The following is a 22,650-nucleotide window of genomic DNA, read 5'->3' as shown; positions in this document are numbered from 1 at the left end:
ATTGCGATCCTCTGCTCTCCTACGTTTCTATAGGCTGCGCTGTCCGTTTGCAAAACAAGAGCTGAACCGGACAAGCAACGAATACCGTTTGAACAATCGCTTTCTATTAAGCAGTATACGAGGCGTATGCAGGGAAATTTCCGTAGGATCAAGCTTTTCTGGTCCTTTTGTCAACTCCAAGAGAATGGAAACAGGCTTGTCCGTAAACATGTTTATAGAGAACCACTCTGCTAACACTGCACTCGAGAAATGCAATCTCTTCGCTGCTCACATTAAGCGTTCAATTGCCGTTCTTCCTACGAAATGCAAATTGTGCTGCCGTTAGGGACAATCAAACCAACTTATTGAATCTCGACATCTTTCGAGTTACCAGTAATGTTGCGAAAGATGTGATCCGCAAACTAAAGTATTGTTTGAATCCCGGCCCGGATGGTATTCCTCTTTGTGTACTGAAAAAAATGTGTGTTCAAAACTTCTCTACAGCAGGGTATGTTTCCTTCGCTATGGAAGCTGTCAGTTTTTTCCAGTACACAAGAAAGGAGACAAACGTTTCTTCCTACAAAGGTCCTAGGCCCATTGTTCTCACTATTCATCAACGAATTGTCCTCGCTACTTCCAACTGGATGTCGTGAAAATCTATATGATAATCAGGAACGCACTAGATTGTCAGAGGTTTCAGGATATGGTCGAACGTTTTGAAGAACTGTGTTTGAGAAATATGATGTCGCTCAGCATCTCGAAATGCAGAGCTATTTCATTTCATCGGAAGCTCAAGCCTATTGTTTTCAGCTACCCCATCTCTGGCCCTTTTGTAGAGGTGGTTCATCATCATCATCATCAGAAGTCCTGTCGCGAGTGATCCACATCCGCGACCTTGGAGTGACCCTTGATATTCGACTGCATTTCAACGAAATTATCGCTAAAGTCAACCGGCAATTGGGATTCATCCTCAAAATTACGAGCGAATCCCGTGATCCACACTGTCTGCGAACTCTATACTGCTCAATAGTTCGATCTGAACTGGAGTTCAGCGTTGTCGGTGGTGCCCATTTCAAGCTAGCTGGATTTCTAGGATTGAGCCTATTCAGCGGAAATTTGTACGACATGCTCTCCGGAATCTTCCGTGATGGGATCCACAAAACTTGCCACCGTACGAGGAGCGTTGTCAACTTTTGGGACTGGAGACGCTGGAAAGAAGACGTTTCAATGCTCAAGCTATGTTTATCGCCAAACTTTTGACCGGAGGAACCGACTGCCCAGCACTGTTTGCCCAAATTAATATGTATGCGCCTGAACGTATTCTTCGTGTTAGAAACTTCTTGTACCTTGAAGGACGCGGTGTGAACTATGCGTTGCACAATCCTGTTCGTTATATGTCGGTCCATTTCAACGATGTGTTCGACCTATTTGACCAATATCTCTTCGGACACCTTTTAAAGACGACTCACTCGTAGATGAATAATTATGTATTGTCTTTATACTGTTTGACCATTGTATTCGATTTAGCTTTAAGAAACCCATTTAGAACAAGTGTGAGTCAAATGATTTAAAGCAATAAATAAAAATAAAAATTGTATCCAGTGGTTCATAAGATTACTGAACTAGATGTTGACATCAATTCCAAGGGAAAGTCTGTTTTTAGAACTGGTGGAAAAATTAAGAATCGGTTTCGACTAAACTACAGACGATGGCACTATTGGCTTTTATGGGAGATTTATGGGACCAGTTGTTGAATTTCTAATAATGCTTTTTCACAAGATTTTGTTTATCTCTATTTTAGTGACTTTCAACGCTTTTGTTCGTCACTTTTTACTCCCATTTTTGGAAGAATGTCGGGAGTGAGAATTGAATTCGTGACCTTTGCGTGAGAGGTATAGATGTTACCACTACGCCAGATCGCCTCAACGTTTTTTTTCACAAGATGAATGACCTGAAAAATGATGAATGATGAATTTTTTGGACGACACTCATATAGAATAGGTAGATAAATTGAAACAAAGTATTAATTTTTTCAAAGAACGATTCTTTGGTACCGATTAATCAGTGGATTGATCCCTACACCGTTTGGAAAATCGATTCGACAAGATCGATCTTTTTATAAAGATCGCCCAATCCTAGACCAGACACGAGTTGAAAATATCCCTTCATGACAATACCCGGAATCCGTAAATTGCCGAAAAGATGGGAAAACGTATAGGCTAGCGATGCTCAATACTTTAAATAATGTATCAATTCGTGTTATTATTCAAATAAATGTGTCTTTCGTGCAAAAAAACGGAAACTTATAAGTTTGTTATTAGATTATTAAGATTTGATATAAAGTTTTGATTTGAAACTAACATTCTGTAATCATAATGCATATACTACTTTCAAAGCTTCCATCAAAATCATGTTTGAAACGCAACAGAGCACATCAACGATATACAGTTCCATATGTGAGTTACTGTTTCTTAGTGCGATTTTTTAAATAGCCTAACCTTTCTAGCACTGAAACATTATCCCGATGATTCTATTGAAATAGTAGTGAGACCCAAGTAATATATGTTGAGCATATGTATCAAAATAAATAAAGATCGTTCTGTTCCTACCTGTCTACAACCATTGCGGCAAATTTCCAGTCACTGATCAATTCCGCTTCTTCGTCTGCTTTCCTCATACGATTTGTTATGAATTGCAATTCTTTCAGAATGTAATGCAAATCCTTATGCGAGCATCCAGATATGGAATGGTGCTCTTCCACTGTGGTAGGTCTGGAAAAACTACAGAATGGAGGGAGTTTTAAACCGTAGTTTACTCACTTGACGTGTTTTTCGCATACCCAGATGTACTTATCGCCGTCGTTGAACCAGTGATTCCCCCACTCGTATGCCTGAAATCATCTTCTATATCCAACACATTCGCTAACAATGATTTCGATGATCTTTCCTTCAATTCGAGTTCTTTCATTCGATTCGTTAATATTATGGTTTTACGTGTAATTTTTTTACCGGGACGTCCCATACGTAAAATCCAAGGCAGCCACTGAAGGAATACAGATTTAATCTAGAACGAGGAAGGATCAATCACTTGACATATTGGTTCATAATACGATATATTCGTTCTAATACCCATGGAGGCATTTCATGTATGTCAGCCGTTCGATGATGATAATTCAGAACCACAACTGTGAGTACCACAGATGAAGCGACCATGAACATAATGCAATTGAAATATGTACCTGAAATTATGTTACATGTTGTGGTTGATAATTCCAACTGATGACTGTTCTGTGCATCATGCAAGTAGTATTCGTATTTAATGCTTAAACTACTCTACTGACACAATGTTCAATGCAATATTTATCTCACAACATGAATGTGTCGCTAAGCTGACTAATCCTCAAGCAATAGCAAGAACGTGCTTGATATTTTCAGTACATTAAAAAGCGAGTGTAATTAAAAGTAATTAGAACGAAACATTTACCGAAAAAGTGAATACTAAGTAGAAAGAGGGGTTCCAATCCAATGAAGGGAGCATTCAGTATAATACACGTTTTACTACAAAAGATCTCAGTGATATTAAGATGTTTGCATTTATTATATATATATATATATATATATATATATATATATATATATATATATAATATATATTTTGAACAAATGTTATTATTGGGTTTTAAATAAAATATATTTATCAATATTTATATGAACTACAATTTGATATATACATATAACACTTCGTTGTTGCTGCTTCAACAGCCACATGTTTTCCGAAAAAAGCTGTGGTAATAAAATGTTAAGAACATTAAATTCATTCCATCGATCAGAACGAAGTGGAATGGAGTGGTCAAATCATACTTCTTAAGATGTTGTTACTTACATAACGGAGAAATGCGTCGTTGATGACTTGGTCTTGTTCACAATACTTCACCAAGTATCTTGGTTCATGTTCAGTATAAAGGTAAAATGTTTTTTTCTCCTCCTTCGTAGCACCTTATATTTTCTAGAACCACACCGTTTAATTCAATTATTTGCTTGTTATGCACTTCTATGCCTAGTGCCGTCTAGCTTTGTAACAACAAACCAACCAATGTTGTTTTCCGATATTCATAGTCGAGACCGCTACCGCTATCTGTTGGTCTACAGTCGTCTTCGGTTTACCATTTAAAGCATCGAATAGCACCTTTTGACGACCGGATAAGTCAGGTGTAACATTGTAGAATACCTATAGAATAATCCATAGCAACGTTTTTATCCTTTCAATTTCGATTTATCGTCCGAACAACAATAAAATAACCCTTAAGGAGTACTACATTTCTCTAATCTGACTTGAGGAACACGTAAACATCATCACAGCAGAATTATGTTTATTGTAGAAAACATTAAAAAGCCACACACCCATACATGTTGTTTTGGTTATTACACGATTCATATTGAAAATGATAAACATGAAACTGGACAAATCATACAAGTTCGACAGTCCTGTCATACTTTTACGAACCACGAAATAGATTGTGACCAACGTGTCACTTAACTCCGTAAATCACCTTAATAGAAGAGAAAAAAAATTTGCAATGTCGATAGATATGTGGACTAATGATAAAATGTTAAGAGTATTATCTGTATCCGCATTAGTGGGCGTATATTCGATCGGATTCCAGAATAAAGATGAATATCTGAAATCATTCATCGCGCTTCATACAGATAATTTTTGTATTTTTTCTCTCGGAAAGACGGAAAGACAGGAATGTCAGAATTCCTTCCAAAATTCCTTCCTGAAGTGGGAAAAGCCAACACGAGAACCAACGAGACGTTTAGTGCAACAATGAAGGTAACTGACATGAGCTTATTTACTTTATCGATTTGACTTGTTTCCGACCATATGAATCCATTGTGCCCGACAACACAAGGCTGAACGTACGCCAAATGCCAAATGGGTATACTTGGGGAACCGACATAGGCCTCTTTATTCGTCACTCTACCATAAGCAATATCTTCACTATTATACTCTAGGAACAATCAATTCCTTATCTAGAAGTAGTAAGATGTTCAACATACGAGGGCGGTCCGGTAAGTACTTAGCCTCATCGCCCGATGGTGTCAGTATCGCAAGAGAGATTACTTATCGTGTAGTACATTCTCGTAAACGGCTACTGTCAAAATTTCAGCCGAATCAGACTCGTAGTTGTGGAAGTGGGCGTGCCCGCGGATTTTAGAAAAGTGGGAAAAATGGAAATTCCGCCGTCGCCAAGGCCAAATTGGTCGAATTGCACTACGAACTGCAGCCCCATCCACCGTATTCTCCAGATTTGGCCCCGTGCGACTTTTTTTGTTTCCAAACTTGAAAAAGTCACTCGCCGGGTAGAAAAATGAGTCGAATGAGGAGGTCATCGCCACCACGGAGGCCTACTTTGCAGACCTCGAGAAAACGTATTTTTAGATGGATTATAGAAGTTGGTGCATCGTAGGGTCAAGTGTATCAAGTTAAAAGGAGACTATGTTGGGAAATAAATAGCCACTTTTCCAAAATTTTAGTTTTTAGGGCTGCCCTCGTATGTTGTTGTAGAAACTAACTTGTGTTGAAAGTTTTAATTCTCAGTTAATACTGCAATTATATGCTTTTCCAGAATTGTTCCAACATTGAATTAATTTGCAGGAGTAGTAGAGGAAGTACATACAGAAAATTTCCGAGAAAATTATGTCACCGCGCCAGCGTCGGTTTACAGTTATGTTTCAAGTCTACAGTGGCGGAAGCTTGGTGAAAAATTGAAGAATAACTCAAATGAATTCTAGTGCACCAAATTCATTTGATGTAAATATTTTTCAGTTGAAGTTTTGATCAAAATTCATTTATAAAATATATGAATATTAATTTATGTTGATTGCATAATAACGAAGCTTTATTTAAAATTGTATTCTCGTTGGGAGTATTCCATTTTGTTATCTTACAATCTAATAGGTGAGTGTACTAAATACCACGAGCAGCACATATAGTTTATTATGCGTAAATAACTATTAGTCCATAGAAGTTTTTACATTGTACATTTATTTTTAGATATTCAACGAAACAAATCTGTAGATGAAAATTACGTGTGCTTTGTTTTTTTTCTTAAATTTGCATAAAATACATAAATCTAAATATATCAAATTAAGCCCAGTATCCTTTTTATTCATGCAATATATTGTATAAATCTGACTATGCCATTTTATAATTTATTGAAAGGGTAACCTTTTATCATATATTAAAGTTTCTCTTACGAGTCTCTGCTGAATATTGATTCATTACTTTTTCATTACTTAAAAGCTTCTTTTTTAATTTTGCTTTATTCGCATAGAATTATTGTTGCAGTACTAAATAACGGTCTTGTTTAAGTTGTGTCTAAAAATTACACATGTTTAATTGAAAAAAAAAACTACCTAACAATGGCACTGCCTCACTGGTTTTCGTAATGACATGACCCACCAATAATGAAAACACAGTCTGTGATACCAGAATAGTTAATCCTGTAATGAAATGCCAATTCTTGTACATAATTTTTAGCAATATAAAACTGATTCAATGTTTAGTGTCCAATTTTCGCACGGGACTTTCCAAGATTTCATTATTCGATGCAATTATAAAATATTAGGACCTTAGCTTAAGCTCCTCTCGCAAATATTAGATGGTGATGTAAACAGTTCTAGTAGTTCTTATCTTCTCATCCTTTTTTAACATTTCTCGACAAACTGCAGTCAGCATAAAGCTCGAGTAATTTAATATCTGGACGCACTGTTTATTTTACTGCAACGCTCCTTGTGGTCGGATGTTTTGGCATCAGTTTGTTTTGAAATATTTCCTTTTTCAGTGCTGAAAAGTTCGTCACGATTCATTTTGTTAAATAATTTTGGACACCCACTTCAAAAAATCCGTGGTCTGGTTCTGAAAAGAAAAATGGTCTGGTTCTGAAAAGTGCGAAGTAGTTAAAATTGGCCAAATCGACTATGTGCAGCGTTCTCAAACATGTCCGTGAACGGCATATTATCGATCGGCAGGGTTATAGCGAGCGTCATATTGGAACTAAGGATCGGAAGCTGCATTTGACTATTAGGGCAAACCCAGGGTTGTCGGATTATGAGGAATTCAATGCCAGCCAAAGAACCGTCAGAAGGAATCGTTTGCGAGAAAGATATCGATCTTTTCGGGCCAGTAAGCAACCAAATTGGACACTGAAGCAGAATCTAATGACCAAAAGAGTTATATGGAAGTTGTATAATGAGGCCCTTACGAAGTCCGAAGGGTGCATCCTGGACAGAATCCCGGCTTCCCGGACAAAATTTGTATACGGTGATGTCCCTAGCAAGCTCAAATTCGTTTTTGTCACAAAGTCCCCAAGAATGCTTATAATCTGGCAAATTATTTGCAGGACAAAAAAAATCAGTAGCGTTGTGTCCAAGACAACCGCAAATTTGACATAAGATTACGTTAGGCTATTTGTTTTGCACTGATTTTGGATATGTTTGAAAAAATACATTATTAATCCTTTTCTTAATATTGTGCCCGAAGAGGACCGATTTATTTTTATTTATTATTATATTATTAGGGTACTGTTCGGTCACTACATCAAAGGTACAATCGAGTGATGGCACCAGAAACATGGTGATTCATCGTTATATATATATATATATATATATATATATATATATATATATATATATATATATATATATATAAATGGATTTCTGGTGGTTTGACACTCGCATAACTCGAGAATCAATCAAGCAAACGGAACCAAATTTGTGATGTGAGGGTTTTTGGGTACAAGAAATGTTTGTATTATGGTATGACACCCCTCCCTCCTCTTGAAAGGAGGAAAACTCTGAATGGGAATGGAAAAAAATCGGTTAATTCAATTCCCATATGTTCTATAATTACACAGTGACAAGCTGGGTCCGAAATCTTCGAAGATGAAAACTGAGGACCGACTCTACTCTCAGTAGCTTCGCTTGGACTAGAACTGCTTCAGCAGTTGCCAACAACAAAAAGTGACTTGACTAGAAAATGAATTGACTAGCGTTGACTAGCGAGGATGACTGGTGAACTAGTCTAGTCAGTGGTTATTTTAACTGACTCGACTAATGAATACAAATCTTCCTTTTCATTCAACTGACTTCAATCCACACTTCCATTTCCCCTGACACTAATTTTATACCCGCGTACGCAATCATAGTTTACGTCCATATAAAGGGGAACGAAAACTTGATTTCTGATGCAAAAAAGTAGTTACCCCATCAATGGACGGTTTATTGTCCACCCATCGTGAACTCAAACCAACGAACTTAGACATTTATCAAGTATGCTATAAAGGTCCTCGCGTTAGTATTAGTAAATGGAGAGCAAAATAGCGCACACACACTGTGCGCTATTTTATACGTGTGAGTAATTTTCATGTACGATACAAAAGAATCTAGCTCACCTGTAGTGTATGTCAAACCACGTTGAACTCAAACATCGATGCATTCACACGTGCATGGGAGAGAGAAAGAGAGGAACAAATTCGTTTTGGAGGAAGTCACTTCAAAATGCAATGAGGACAATTTGACTGGAAAGAATGAAATGATATAGTCGAGTCGGTAGAGGAAGGTAGCGACTAAACGCCCGACTGACTGTTTAGTCGATTTGGCGGTGAAACTGCGTGAAGAAGCCAAAAGTCATTACTAAGTGAATACGGATATAGTTAGTCAGATAGTCAGCTGATTATCCTCAGTTGACTATGACTATGCAGAGCCCCGGTGACAAGCGTTGTTAGTCCATTTGATGTTTGCGCCAACGAAATTGATTTTTGTTCGAATGTGGAAATGGATTTTAAACTGATAAAACGCATTCCTATATTTTCTTCTATCTATATAAATAAAAATGGATCGCCGAATGTGTTGATAAGAGCAAAACTCGAAGAAGGAATTATCCGATTTAGAGCTATTTTCATTCTATCATATTTTCTGTGTCAAACATATATTCGATGTAACGGAGAAACATGTTATTTGCAAGTGATTGAAAAATCTTAATCGAGAATTGTGTCTGAAAATAATCTGATATTATAATGACGAGTTTTGGTAGAAGTCCTAGGAAATTTATATTAAAAGTAAATTGTAAAGGGTCAATTAGAAGATGAAACAATGAACAGTTCTGCGATTGGACCCATGATCGTAAGTAAGAAAACGTGAATGTTTGGAGGTATTGATAATAAATTTTGGGCGGGACGAAATTTGCCGGGTCAGCTAGTTTTACAATGAAATATGCGGGAGTGGAATAAGATATACTGAAAACTGCCCTCTGTGCCCTGGACGAGATGGATTTTGTGTTCTGTATGGATAAAATCAAGGAAGGTATATATGGAGGGTGAGTGAATAGTTTCTCCATTGGCATTTTAGCTTCAAACCAATTGAACATGTGCGCGGTTCGCGCTCAAACGAAACCCATCCCAGGCTCCACTATTCGTCGAAGGCCTCCCAATCCATGGTGGAATAGCCAATGTTCCAAGCTTTATCAGGATAAATCGAACGCATTTAAAGCTTTTCGAAAACGTGGAACCATTGAGAATTTTCAAACGTATTTGGACCTTGAAAATCAATTTAAAAACTTGATCAAAGGGAAAAACGTGCTTATTGGTGAAATTTCGTGGGAGGTTTGTCACGAGAAACGTCAATGAAAAAATTATGGAAAGTGGCTCGAAACATGAGAAATCGCTCTTCATCGAATGAAAGCGAAGAATATTCACATCGATGGATTTTTAAATTTGCACGGAAAGTTTGTCCCGATTTCGTTCCTGTGCAAAAAATTGTTCGAGATATACCACAAGATAGGTGCGATCTTGATTCCGAGTTTTCGATGGTAGAATTCTCTCTTGCTCTCCTTTCTTGTAACAATTCGGCTCCAGGAACAGATAGAATTAAGTTCAACTTGTTGAAACACCTCCCTGATGTGGTGAAACATCGCTTATTGAATTTATTCAATCGGTTTCTGGAGCATAATGTTGTTCCAGATGATTGGAGACAAGTGCGAATTATAGCTATTCAAAAACCCGGAAAACCCGCGTCCGACTTCAATTCGTACCGCCCAATAGCAATGCTGTCTTGTATACGGAAATTGTTGGAGAAAATGATCTTGTTTCGCCTTGATCGTTGGGTTGAAACGAATGGCTTACTCTCAGATACACAATATGGGTTCCGCAGGGGCAAGGGGACGAATGATTGTCTTGCGTTGCTTTCTTCAGAAATTCAAATGGCTTACGCCGAAAAAAAACAAATGGCTTCAGTATTCTTGGACATAAAGGGGGTCTTTGATTCTGTTTCAATAGAGGTTTTGTCATACAAATTACACTCTCGGGGTCTACCGCCTCTATTGAATAATATGTTATATAACTTGCTTTGTGAGAAACATTTGAATTCTTCTCACGGAGATTCGGCAGTAAGTCGGGTCTCTTACATGGGCCTCCCTCAGGGCTCATGTTTAAGCCCCCTTTTGTACAACTTCTATGTAAGCGACATTGACAATTGCCTTACACAAAATTGCAGCTTAAGACAACTTGCAAATGATGGAGTAGTGTCTGTCGTAGGATCAAAAGAATTCGACCTGCAAGAACCCTTACAAGATACTTTGAACAATTTTTCAACCTGGGCCATTGGGCTAGGGATCGAATTCTCCACGGAGAAAACAGAGATGGTGGTTTTTTCTAGGAAGCATAGACCAGCAAAACCAAAGCTTCAACTTTTGGGTAAACCAATCACTCATGCTATGTCATTCAAGTATCTTGGGGTCTGGTTCGACTCCAAATGTACTTGGGGGGCCCATATTAGGTATCTGAGTAAAAAATGCCAACAAAGCATAAACTTTCTCCGTACAATTACCGGCACCTGGTGGGGAGCCCATCCAGAAGATATTATAATGTTGTATCGAAAGATATTATAATGTATGATGGAGTATGGCAGTTTCTGTTTTCAATCAGCTGCCAAAACACACCTCATTAAACTCGAGCGAATTCAGTATCTTTGTCTCCGTATCGCGTTGGGATGTATGCTCTCAACGCATACCATGAGTCTCGAGGTTTTGGCAGGCCTACTCCCACTAAAAGATCGCTTCAATTTATTATCTCTTCGGTTCTTCTTCCGGTGTAAGGTTATGAACCCATTGGTGATCGGAAATTTTGAGCAGCTGATCGGGCTAAATTTTCATTCTGGATTCATGACTTCATATCATGAATTCATCTCCATGCAGGTTGATCCTTCTTCGTATATTCCCAACCGTGTTTGTTTTCCTGACTACATCAATTCCTCTGTACATTTTGATCTGTTCATGAAGGAGAAAATCCATGGAATTCCAGATTATCATCGATCGGGGATCGTTCCTACGATCTTCAATGCAAAATATGGGCATATCAATTGTGATAATATGTACTTTACTGATGGGTCCTCTATGAATGAGTCCACAGGATTTGGAGTGTTCAACGAATTTTTTAGCACCTCCCACAGTCTTCAGAATCCTTGCTCAGTGTATATTGCTGAATTGGCAGCAATACACTGGGCGCTGGACAGCGTCGCCTCACGACCTGTTGAACACTATTACATTGTAACGGATAGTCTTAGCTCTGTCGAAGCTATCCGTTCAGTGAGGCCGGAAAAGCACTCGCCGTACTTCCTTGAGAGAATACGAGAAATTTTGAGTGCTTTAACCAGACGCTGTTATGTCATTACCTTTGTCTGGGTCCCTTCACATTGATCAATTCCGGGTAATGAGAGGGCTGACTCATTGGCAAAGGTAGGTGCAATTGAAGGCGATATTTATCAGCGTCAAATCGCCTTCCATGAATTTTATTCTTTAGTCCGTAAAAATACCATCGCTAACTGGCAACGTAAATGGAACGAAGATGAATTGGGTCGGTGGCTTCATTCGATTATCCCTAAGGTTAGCCTCAAACCATGGTTCAAAAGTCTGGACTTGAGTCGGGACTTTATTCGCACCTTCTCTCGACTCATGTCCAATCACTGTTCGTTAGACGCGCTACTCTTTCGTTTTAATCTTGCCGATGGCAATATCTGTGCTTGTGGCCAAGGTTACCACGACATCGAACACGTTGTTTGGTCGTGCGAGGTGTATCTTGTTGCCAGATCGAATTTAGAAAACTCTCTTCGGGCCAGAGGAAGACAGCCCAATGTGCCGGTGAGAGATGTGTTGGCTCGGTTAGACCTTGATTACATGTCCCAAATATATGTCTTCTTAAAAGTTATCGATCTTCGTGTGTGATTGTCCTTATATCCTTATATTTTCCTTTTCCTTTTCCTTCGCGAGAAATTAAATCCCTTCTTACTAACAATAGAATAAGGTGAAATATAAATACATATTAGATATAAGATAGGCTTAAGAATTGAGTATGATGAATGTGAGTGTGAACATTGTCAACATATCCTTATATCCTTTTTCTTATTTTTTTTTTCTAAACTCGAGCAAACCGCGAGTAATCGGTTCTCTACTTCATTAACACTAGAATTAATGAAAAATGATTATATATACTTGTAACAATACAGATAGGAGTTTGGCTCCTTGAAACTTATGTAACTGAGCCTGTAAAAATAAACGATTTAATAAAAAAAAAAATGAACATGAAAATAAATGCGTCAACGTGAATTTCATTTTTTTCTCTTCGTACAAACCTTCCTTGAGTGGAGACGAATACAGAAAATAGACAGCTCAAATCAGACGATCGATACGACAATATCTGTGGCGACTGATTTTAATATATAGGGGAACTGCGTGTAAAATGAACAGGTGGGGTAAAATGAACAGGTAGTCAAATGACCGAAAAAACAGTAGAAATTATTTCCAAATGCTTATCCACCCTGTCCTATAAGTATTTCAAGTCTTTTGAGCCACCCTGTACCGATCAAGAACTGTCAAAAAGTGAAAAAGGTAAACAAAACCAAAATCACCTGCTCAGTACTGGCTGTGATGTAAATTTCTGCTCGTGATTAATAAGCTTTTTTGAGGTGAAAAATTGATATCCGTTCAATTGGTTGATCCAGTTTTGTTCACACATCGTATTGTCGTTGATCTATCGAAAGAAGTCGTAGGTACCTAAGTATTTTCATCAAAAACCGTTTTCAAAAAGCCCTTGAAAAAATAAATTGCTGCGGGGGCAAAATGAACAGTGAACGATGGGGGTAAAATGAACAGTGTGTCTAATCACAGATTCTTCTCCAGATGACTCGGGTCTACAAACGAAAAACCGAAAGGCAGAGTTGGACAAACACACAAATGGCAGCAGCAAAACATGCTGTTGGATGTGGAATGTCCGTAAATGCAGCATCCATCAAGTACCAGATCCCACGAATAACGCTCGCTAGGTGGATAGTGTCACCACAGAAGAAAAAAGGCCTGGGATCGAAAAAGTCGGTTTTCTCAGCCGAACAAGAGACGGAGCTGGTTCAACACTTGCTGGATTTGGAGGCCCGATTCTATGGGATCACTATGAAGGACGTACAAAAACTGGCGTATGAGTTAGCTGAGAGGAACGGTATTCCCCATCCATTCAACCACAAGCTGAAGATGGCCGGTAGGAACTGGCTTGATGGTTTCCTTCGACGGAATCAAACCCTTTCCTTCCGGAAGCCGGAAGCCACATCTGCAGATCGTGTATGGGGCTTTAACAAGGTTTCCGTGGGAGCATTTTTCGACCTTCTTCGGAGCACGCTGGACAGCCATCAGTTTCCGCCGGCGCGTATATTTAACGCTGATGAAACCGGAATAAGCACCGTAAGCTAGACAGCTTTTTTATACCTGCTCATAATTTACTTAACATAAATTTAACAATTACAGGTTCCTCCGAAAAAGCTAAAAAATGCTGCTAAAAAGGGAAAGAAGCAAGTAGGTTCCTTAACATCGGCTGAGAGGGGCGTACTGACGACGGTTGTTATGTGTATGTCCGCAACCGGACAGCATGTGCCATCGTACATGATTTTCCCCCGTGTGCGCATGCACGATGCGCTTAAGAGAGGAGCACCGAATGGGACAAAGTTCAATTGTAACCCTTCCGGTTATATGACCAGTGAAGTCTTCCTCGATTGGTTCGACCATTTCCTGGAGAACGTGAATCCCACCAAGAAAAACCCTGCACTCCTAATCATTGATGGACACAGCTCCCATACGAAAAATCTGGCTTTTGCCGAAAGAGCTCGTGCAAATTTTGTCACTGTTCTTGTATTGCCACCACATTGTAGTAACAAAATTCAGCCCTTGGACGTGGCGTTCATGGGGCCTTTCAAAAGTTACTACGCAGCTGCTTCTGAGAATTTCATGCGTCAAAACCCGGCAAGGACTATTGGACTTTACGACGTCTCTGAGCTGATGGGTACCGCGTTTCTCAAAGCAGCTTCTGGTAGTGTGGCAACGAGCGGCTTTCGTAAATGTGGCATTTGGCCATATAACAGACATGTCTTCAGCAACGATGACTTCGCTCCATCTGAAGTAACTGATCAACCAGAAGCCACTGTGATGCCAATTCCAATGGTAGTTGATGACTCCACTGTGCAGCAAGTACCTCTTCAGGTTTCTACCAATGTTTCAGTTACTCACTCAGGAAACCAATATTGTACTGATGAGGTTCAAACGGATGGACCCGATCCTGCTAGCGTTCAAGTTGGCCCAGTTTCTGAAATTTCTCCGAACTCATCGTTCAATATTACACCGTCGGAAATTTTACCTTTGCCGAAGATGTCAGTTCCCAGAGCAACGAAGCGAAAGCGCAAGTCGGAAAAAGCTGTGGAGATTACCGGCGACGTCTACCGTCAAAACCTGGCTTCTGCTGAGGCAACAAAAACTATCAAGTCCATCAAAAAAGGACGAAAGCCGTCAAAGAAGCGAGCCAAGGGTAAAACATCGGATGAACAGTGCGAGGATACTTTGTGTGAGCTGTGTGGAGATTGTTTTTCTGATTCGACCGATGGTTATGGCTGGAGGAAATGCCTATCGTGTCTTAATTGGTTCCATGCTCAATGTAGCAACGATGATGGGTTTCAATGCCGCATATGTAACTGATTTTTAATTGATTGTTTTGAGTTTCTTCATGGCAATAATTGCCTTGCAAATGATCGTCCTGTTATTTGAATTTGTTTTATGATTTTTGTTGAACCAATAAATGATTTTACCCCTGATCTTATGTTTTTTTTCATCACAATTTAGAACACATTTGTCATCTTTATTCAGAACATTTTCCTAACGTCTTAATTATTTCTGAAAATTTCCGCCGAAGGTTTCCTTGTTTATTGTGTGTAATCTTAAGTGTATACATTCTTCTATACATTCCACGTTTGACGATAACAGTATAAAACAAAATGTTTGAATAACCCCTATCACATGTTCATTTAACCCCCAATACCTGTTCATTTTACCCCCACTACCTGTTCATTTTACCCCCAGTACCTGTTCATTTTACCCGCACACAAAAAAACAGTATCGTTTTTGGTGTTGTTAAAAATACAAATATTATCATTTAAAAAAGTCATTATTCAAACTTTGCGTTATGCATGCAATAAAAATAAGACTAGAACGTTAAATTTATGCGATTTCCGCAATGTTTTGTTAGTTTTTCGAAGAAAAAAGCCTAAAATTGCTTAGGGTGTTCATTTTGCCCCCAGTTCCCCTAAATGAAGCTAGGAAGCTGTTCCCAGCAATATGCTAGCAGCCAGCGTTACATTTACACTTGTAATAGACGTTTTACAAATTTCAATCAGGCTGTGACATGTGCATTCTACATAACAACATATCATAAATCCCAATGCTTCCCAATGCTTCCTTCTAGCAGATCAAGTCGCTTATATCAATGTATAACAGGTGAAGCAACATCATCACTTCAATAAGAAGGGGATTGCGATTTGTGGAGCGAGGGTTGTTTGTTTTGTTATTGCTAGGATACGCTATTTTTGCATTTTCACATGCGAGAGTAGTGGAAATGAGAATGAAATTCCACAAAATCATCCCTTCTTTTTCACATAAATTCGCGAAAGCCGAACATAATACACTGAGAGAAATAATTAGTAAATATAACGAATTTTGACGTAGGACTACGTCTTTCATTTCTATACCGGGGTGTAAAATCAAAGTTTCGAAAACGAAAGCGTTACGCCGGAGAACGAGATTTTGAGCGTTAATAGCTCCTAAACAACTGAACGAAATGGTATGACAAACACTTCATTCGAAAGATAAAATGTCTACGCGTTCTATACTTGTTACTTTCTGATCCAAAAACTTGTTTCAATAGTCTTAAAATTGCTTTCAAAACAGGCTATTGAAATCACCAATCGGTATATAAGCGAGCGCCGCTCGGAAATCCACTCAGTTCTAATTGAACAGCGATTGGAGCATGTTGTCGCTGTTGTGGTGAAGCTCTTCGTTTATCATGAAAGCGCGGATGAACGGTGTCACCAAGAGCCTGTTTGTGCACCCTAGGCCAGAAGGGAATCCATCAGGAGGAGAGTGATGCCACAAACGGTTCCCCGGGAAGACATCGCTACACACACATAAACGCGCGGAATTCTTTCCGTTTGGATGCCATTCAGCATTGAGGAAGTTCCGGAAAGATCTAATCTTTTCTGGAAAATAATCTGCCAGTTCCTCTGGGAATTTAAAAATACATTCATGTGAAAGAGTTTATTTGAATGTTTTCTATCCATGTAACATTGTGACCAAATATTTTTCAATCAAGTACTACTAACAGGTGGTTATCGAGTTAGTATTAACCACTGGTGGGCTTCCAGTATCGAGGAAAATGTGGAAATATCTAATCGTTACTGAAAATAATCTGCCAGTTCCTCTGGGAATTTAAAAATACATTCATGTGAAAGAGTTTATTTGAATGTTTTCTATCCATGTAACACTGTGACCAAATACATTTGGTTTTGTGATTTTTCAATCAATCGCAATTAACAGGATAGCTTCAGAAGATTATTCTTCCCCATCAGTAGGATATTTCCGTATCCAATATTGTATGCGCCCGCAATCGTTTATTGCTCAGTCGCCGAAAGTTTCGAGCTCAGAGAGTTCATTCCCCTCTAGTTTGCCTTCCAAATTGCCATCGTAAACCACACCTTCTCTCGATTCAATCACACACAAAAAGCATACTTAAGCGATATTCTGGTGGTGAGACACATTCATTTTTCGTGAGGACATCGACAAGACAACATCGTTGCCTAACGTGCTGGAGGAGGTGGACGGCGAAGGATCGACACATACACGCGCAGAATTCTTTCCGTTTGGATGCCATTCAGCATCGAGAAAGTTCCGGAAAGATCTAATCATTGCTGGAAAATAATCTGCCAGTTCCTCTGGGAATTCAAAAATACATTCATGTGAAAGAGTTTATTTGAATGTTTTCTATCCGTGTAACACTGTGACCAAATATTTTTCAATCAAGTACTATTAACAGGTGGTTATCGAGTTAGTATTAACCACTGGTGGGCTTCCAGTATCTAATATCTAATCGTTGCTGGAAAATAATCTGCCAGTTCCCCTTGGAATTGAAAATTACATTCAAGCGAAAGAGTTTATTTTATTGTTTTCTATCCATAAAATATCCATATAATACATTTGGGTTTGTGATTTGTCAATCAAGTACAGTTAGCAGGTTAGCTTCTGAAGATTATTCTTCAGAACAAGGTTTTTCGTATCCTATATTGGATGCATAAAACCTTGTGCCTTAAACGTAACGCTCTCGTTTTCGAAGTCCCCCAAATATTCATTTATTCATTCATTCAGAATGGATTTAGATTCAACTTCGAACAAATGATCTCTAAATCAACGATAGTCCTACGTCACCCTTGCGGTTATACCATAGATATAACCCACTTCCTGTTTTTTTTATTTACGTAACATCATGTCTGTGCATTCATAAATTATGTAGGACATACTGATAAACGAAATATGAATGATTTTTTGGTAAATACTACCAATCTATAGTCATTTTCGACCGTACTAATAAACACATATGTCAAGCAGAACCATGATTCGGAAGCCCAATATCGGCTACATTTTCTCGCCGAAAATGCACGTATCAGAATTATATCCTTATTATACCTCCGTATTGCCTTATAGGAACAATGAAAATGGTTAATACGCGCTTTTCTCACCAGTTTTCTGATATGCAATATCCAAGCTTACTAATGTTATCGAGTAGAATATACTAATCTCTGGTAGGGATGCGGGTTTGTTGACAATATGTACAAAAAATTTGTACATTCTACTAATTTTGCATTACCAAATGTATTTGGTAGTTTTCGACCGAGGATTTTTCTAAGTGTAGGCATCGTTCGAATAAGCGTCGTAACAGTTTGAAGAGAGCCGCCGGCAGCGTTCTGATGCTGTTTGTAAACAATACCGACAGCAATTCCAATATGTCTGAAAGTGCATTTCATATGATTGTATCACTTGGTATATATAAGTTAAGCTGTGAAGTGTCAATTTCTCATTAATCAGCAGACGACAATCGGTCGATGCATATTCAGGTACCTTACTATTCAATGAAGAGTGTTGTGTTTCGGTCTGGTTGTTGTCTAGTCACAAGTGGCGCAACAACGCCATCGATGCATATAATTGCTTTTGACGTAGGACTACGTCTAACCGGAAGATATAGGGGGTGAAATGGAAATCTAGGCACTGAACAAGTAGGAAAAAATGCAAGAATTGGAACGCTTATAACCCGAGCATTTCTCAATAGATCGCAAAGGTTTTTGCATCAATTGATAGGAAATATATCTACGCATCTCTCAAAACGACTAACATTTCATTTTTCTTGAGATAAATAATTGAATAATTGTGAAATATCAAGCATTGTCCAAATGCACTAAAGGGTGTGTCACATCAAATTGCATCACGGAAAAAACGCTGTAGAAATTTAATTTTTAGGAATTATATCTTCAGCTTTCGCTTATAATCAGATAAGAGTGTATAGATCACGTTGGCCATGCTTCACTGTCAATTTTTCGTAAATTTGGAAAAATGTCGTCGAACGAAAAAGAGCGTCGTGAATTAATCCTGCGCACTCATTTCGAGAATCCGGAGTTGTCACATCGGGACATCGGTAAGATGCTGGGAATCGTTCAATCCACGGTCAGCAGAGTACTAAAACGATACTTCGAGAACCTAACCATCGACTAGAAGGTGAAGAACGGCAAAAATGGATGCTCCGTCAGTGAAAAAGATCACAAGCGCGTAGTTAAGCAGTTTAGACGTGATCCGAGAAGTTCGGTCCGGGATGTCGCCAATAAGCTGAATTTGTCAAGTTCATTCGTCCAGCGGACCAAGCAGCGGGAGGGCCTGCGTACATACAAGGTTCAGAAGGCTCCTAACCGCGACGAAAGGCAAAACATGGTGGGGAAGACGCGAGCCCGGAAGCTGCACACCGAAATGCTGACGAAGCCGCATTGCCTGGTAATGGACGACGAAACATACGTCAAAGCGGACTTTCGTCAGCTGCCGGGCCTGTTGTTCTTCTCCGCAGAGGACAAATTCAACGCTCCGGAGGAGATTCGCAAGCAGAAACTATCCAAGTTTGCCAAAGAGTACATGGTGTGGCAAGCGATCTGTTCTTGCGGAAAGCGGAGCGCCCCCTTCGTGATGACCGGCACGGTAAACGGGCAGGTTTACCTTAAGGAGTGCCTACAGAAGCGCTTACTACCACTATTGAAGCAGCACGAGGGCCCGACCATCTTCTGGCCGGATCTCGCTTCGTGCCACTATTCAAAGAACGTGTTGGAGTGGTACGAAGCCAACGGGGTCACCTTCGTGCCAAAGGAAATGAACCCGCCCAACGCGCCGGAGCTTCGCCCAATAGAGAAATATTGGGCGATTATGAAGCAGGCCCTCCGGAAGAACCCAAAAGTTGTCAAATCGGAGGCGGATTTCTAGAGAAAATGGATTTTTGTTCAAAAAAAAAAACTACAACCTGACGTTGTACAGAACCTTATGGACGGGGTAAAGAGGAGGGTGCGAGTATACGGGCTTGGGCTCGAAGTATGAATAAAAAGAAAATGCCAAAAGTTGTTTAATAGTTTTTATTTTACTGTCTAAAATTTTCAAAAGGATCGGTCTACTGGGCGAATTTCTACAGCGTTTTTTTCCGTGATGCAATTTGATGTGACACACCCTTTATGTGCCCATTTTTGATTGGTCCATTTTGTGCTCCTCAAATCGTACCGACCAAAACGAGCAACCAGAGCAGCAGCGAAATAGAATGAAGCACGATTGGAAAGGAAAAAGGAAAAAAATTAACGAAACATTGGTCGCAGTCTCACACATGCGTAATTCTCGAGCCAGCCAGTCAGCTTAAAAATCCCCGCTCCGCTGCCGTAACGATCATTCTCATTCAAACCGTACACCACATCAGTTCGCATCACAACACATCAACAAACCAACCCAAGCAGCCATGTCTGGACATGGTAAAGGAGGAAAAGTGAAGGGAAAGGCAAAATCCCGCTCGAACCGTGTTGGTCTGGAGTTCCCCGCAAGGGTAGCTAGGCCGAGCGCGTTAGTACCAGTGCACCAGTCCACCTAGCCGGCGTTATATAGTTTCGGCCGCCGAAGTGATCGAGTTAGCTGGCAAAGCTGCTCGCGACGATAAGAAAACCCGCATTCAGAACAGAACACATTCGGTTCGGTGGACATCAAGACAACAGGCAGTTGCAGCGAGTGGCGAGTGGCAAACGCAATCGCAAAACAGCAGCTGGTAGCAGAAGAAAAATGTTTGTTCTTTATACAATCTGCTTTGGTGGCAAATCCAGAACATGGCGTCATCGAGGGCGTTCGAAATGGTTTTTTTCAAAACCACGAGTACAAAGTTTTCTAAATTGGAACCATTCCATAAAACACGGCGCTTATCAGGGCCATTAAACCTTGCAAAAAAGAGTTTACGAAATACAGTTCAACGCTTTCAAAAATAATATCCAAAATAATAATAAAACACAAATTGATTTTTTCATAATTTGTTTGCCAGGATCTGATGAGTATGTGAAATTGAGAGTTGTTCTGAGCTTATTGTTGGGGACTTTCCTGATTATTCAATTTTCACCAATTGTTAAATTGTTTCCAGATTGAAAGTACAGTAATTTACAATTAGTTCGACATTTAGCTAATTGGACGGACATGTAATGCGACATATTTAGTTGGACATTTTTGTAAACATAGAGTTCGGGGTCCAAATTATGACCCCACATTGAAAGACGACACTGTGCTACTGTCATCGCAAATGTTCAATTACAGGTTAAAATTACCTCCAATCCGACACTGAGTGGTGGTAATGCGACGTGCCATTAAATGTAATTTACTGTAAAATATGTCACAAGCTGGATGAGAAGAAATTTTCCAACTGTGAAAGCTGTGGCGAGTGGCAAACGCAATCGCTAAACAGGAAGGAACAAGATGGGGATATCGAGTGATAACAAAACAATAAACTCTTTTGATTGAAGATAATTTTGTGATCCTGAAAAGGACCCTTTTTAGCCTGCATGTGAATCCAACGAGCGAACAAATCGTAATGAATGTATTTTTTTGCCATCGCTGCCTTTTAACGCTCATTCGTTCGTCTCGTTGAACTCGCCCCCTTTAGCTGAGTCTGCCGATTTGTCTCTATCCTGTGTGTGTACCGCTAGAGTACAAAACGCGCGGACCTAAAAAAATATCTCATTTTCTTTCAAACCGTAAACCAGTGTGGTTGTACGGCATCGTTTAACATCGCATCACATCATAAAAAGTAAACAAGCAGCAACGTGGACGTGTGGACGTAACAAAGGAGGACAAGTTAAGGTAAAGGTAAAGTCTCACTCGAACCGTGCAGGTCTCCAGTTCCCTGTTGGTCGCATTCACTGATTGCTCCGCAAGGGTAACTAGGCCGAACGGATTGGTGCCGGAGCACCAGTATACCTAACAGCGATTATAGAGTTTCGGCCGTCGGAGTGCTCGAGTTGGCTTGCAAAGCTGCTCACGACAATCAGAAAACACGCATCAAGAACAGAGCAGCTTCGGTTCGGCGCTCATCAAGGCAACAACTAGTTTCAGTGAGTGGCAAACGCAATCGCAAAACGGCAGCAGGTAGAAGAAAGAAAAAGTTTGTTTACACAGACTGCTTTGGTGGCAAAACCAGCCACCGTAAAACACGGCGCTTTTCAGGGCCATTAAACCTTTCAAAGAAGAGTTATTAAAAGTTTTTCACAATACCAATGCATTCTAAAGTGACATAATATGACATATAATATAAACTGATTTTTTTTGTTTATGCTTGTTCTTGAACTTATTGGTGGTTGGGGTCTTTTAAATTGATCATTCAGTTTTCACAAACCCATGCATGGTTTCCGAATTAAAAGTGGTTTCAAATTACAACACAATGCAGGATGGCATTAACGAATTTTCTCGGTAGCAAGAACTGCTTTCTTTGGTTGATAACTGATGTTGAAAATTGACTGACGTTACATCTGCATTATATAGAAACATAACTAAGGAGCAACATGATAAGCTATGTATTTCCTGCTGCTCTGTTCTTATTTTAAAGGACTTTAATCCGAAGGTCATCCGTCCCTGTATTTACTGTTGATTTTTCAGAACGCTTATAGCTCGTTTATTTCTCGACAGATCGTAGAGTTCGTCTCCAAAACCTCA

At 39.5% G+C, this 22,650-nt stretch overlaps 1 protein-coding gene across 5 annotated transcripts in view; it reads right to left on the bottom strand.

Annotated features, from left to right (window-relative positions):
• Window positions 1-22,650, bottom strand: part of LOC129778432 (neuronal acetylcholine receptor subunit alpha-7) — a 117,861-nt gene that overhangs the window by 8,948 nt on the left and 86,263 nt on the right. For all 5 annotated transcript variants that reach the window (XM_055785324.1, XM_055785321.1, XM_055785323.1 and 2 more), the window contains 3 exons: window positions 3,108-3,217; window positions 2,819-3,042; window positions 2,589-2,759 (listed from right to left, as the gene is read on the bottom strand). In XM_055785324.1, coding sequence (XP_055641299.1) covers window positions 2,589-2,759; window positions 2,819-3,042; window positions 3,108-3,217 — 505 coding nt within the window. The remainder of the gene's footprint in view (window positions 1-2,588; window positions 2,760-2,818; window positions 3,043-3,107; window positions 3,218-22,650) is intronic.

The sequence above is a fragment of the Toxorhynchites rutilus genome, chromosome 3 (genome assembly GCF_029784135.1).
Source record: "Toxorhynchites rutilus septentrionalis strain SRP chromosome 3, ASM2978413v1, whole genome shotgun sequence".
NCBI lineage: Eukaryota > Metazoa > Arthropoda > Insecta > Diptera > Culicidae > Toxorhynchites > Toxorhynchites rutilus.
This window is presented reverse-complemented; position numbering and strand designations above follow the sequence as displayed.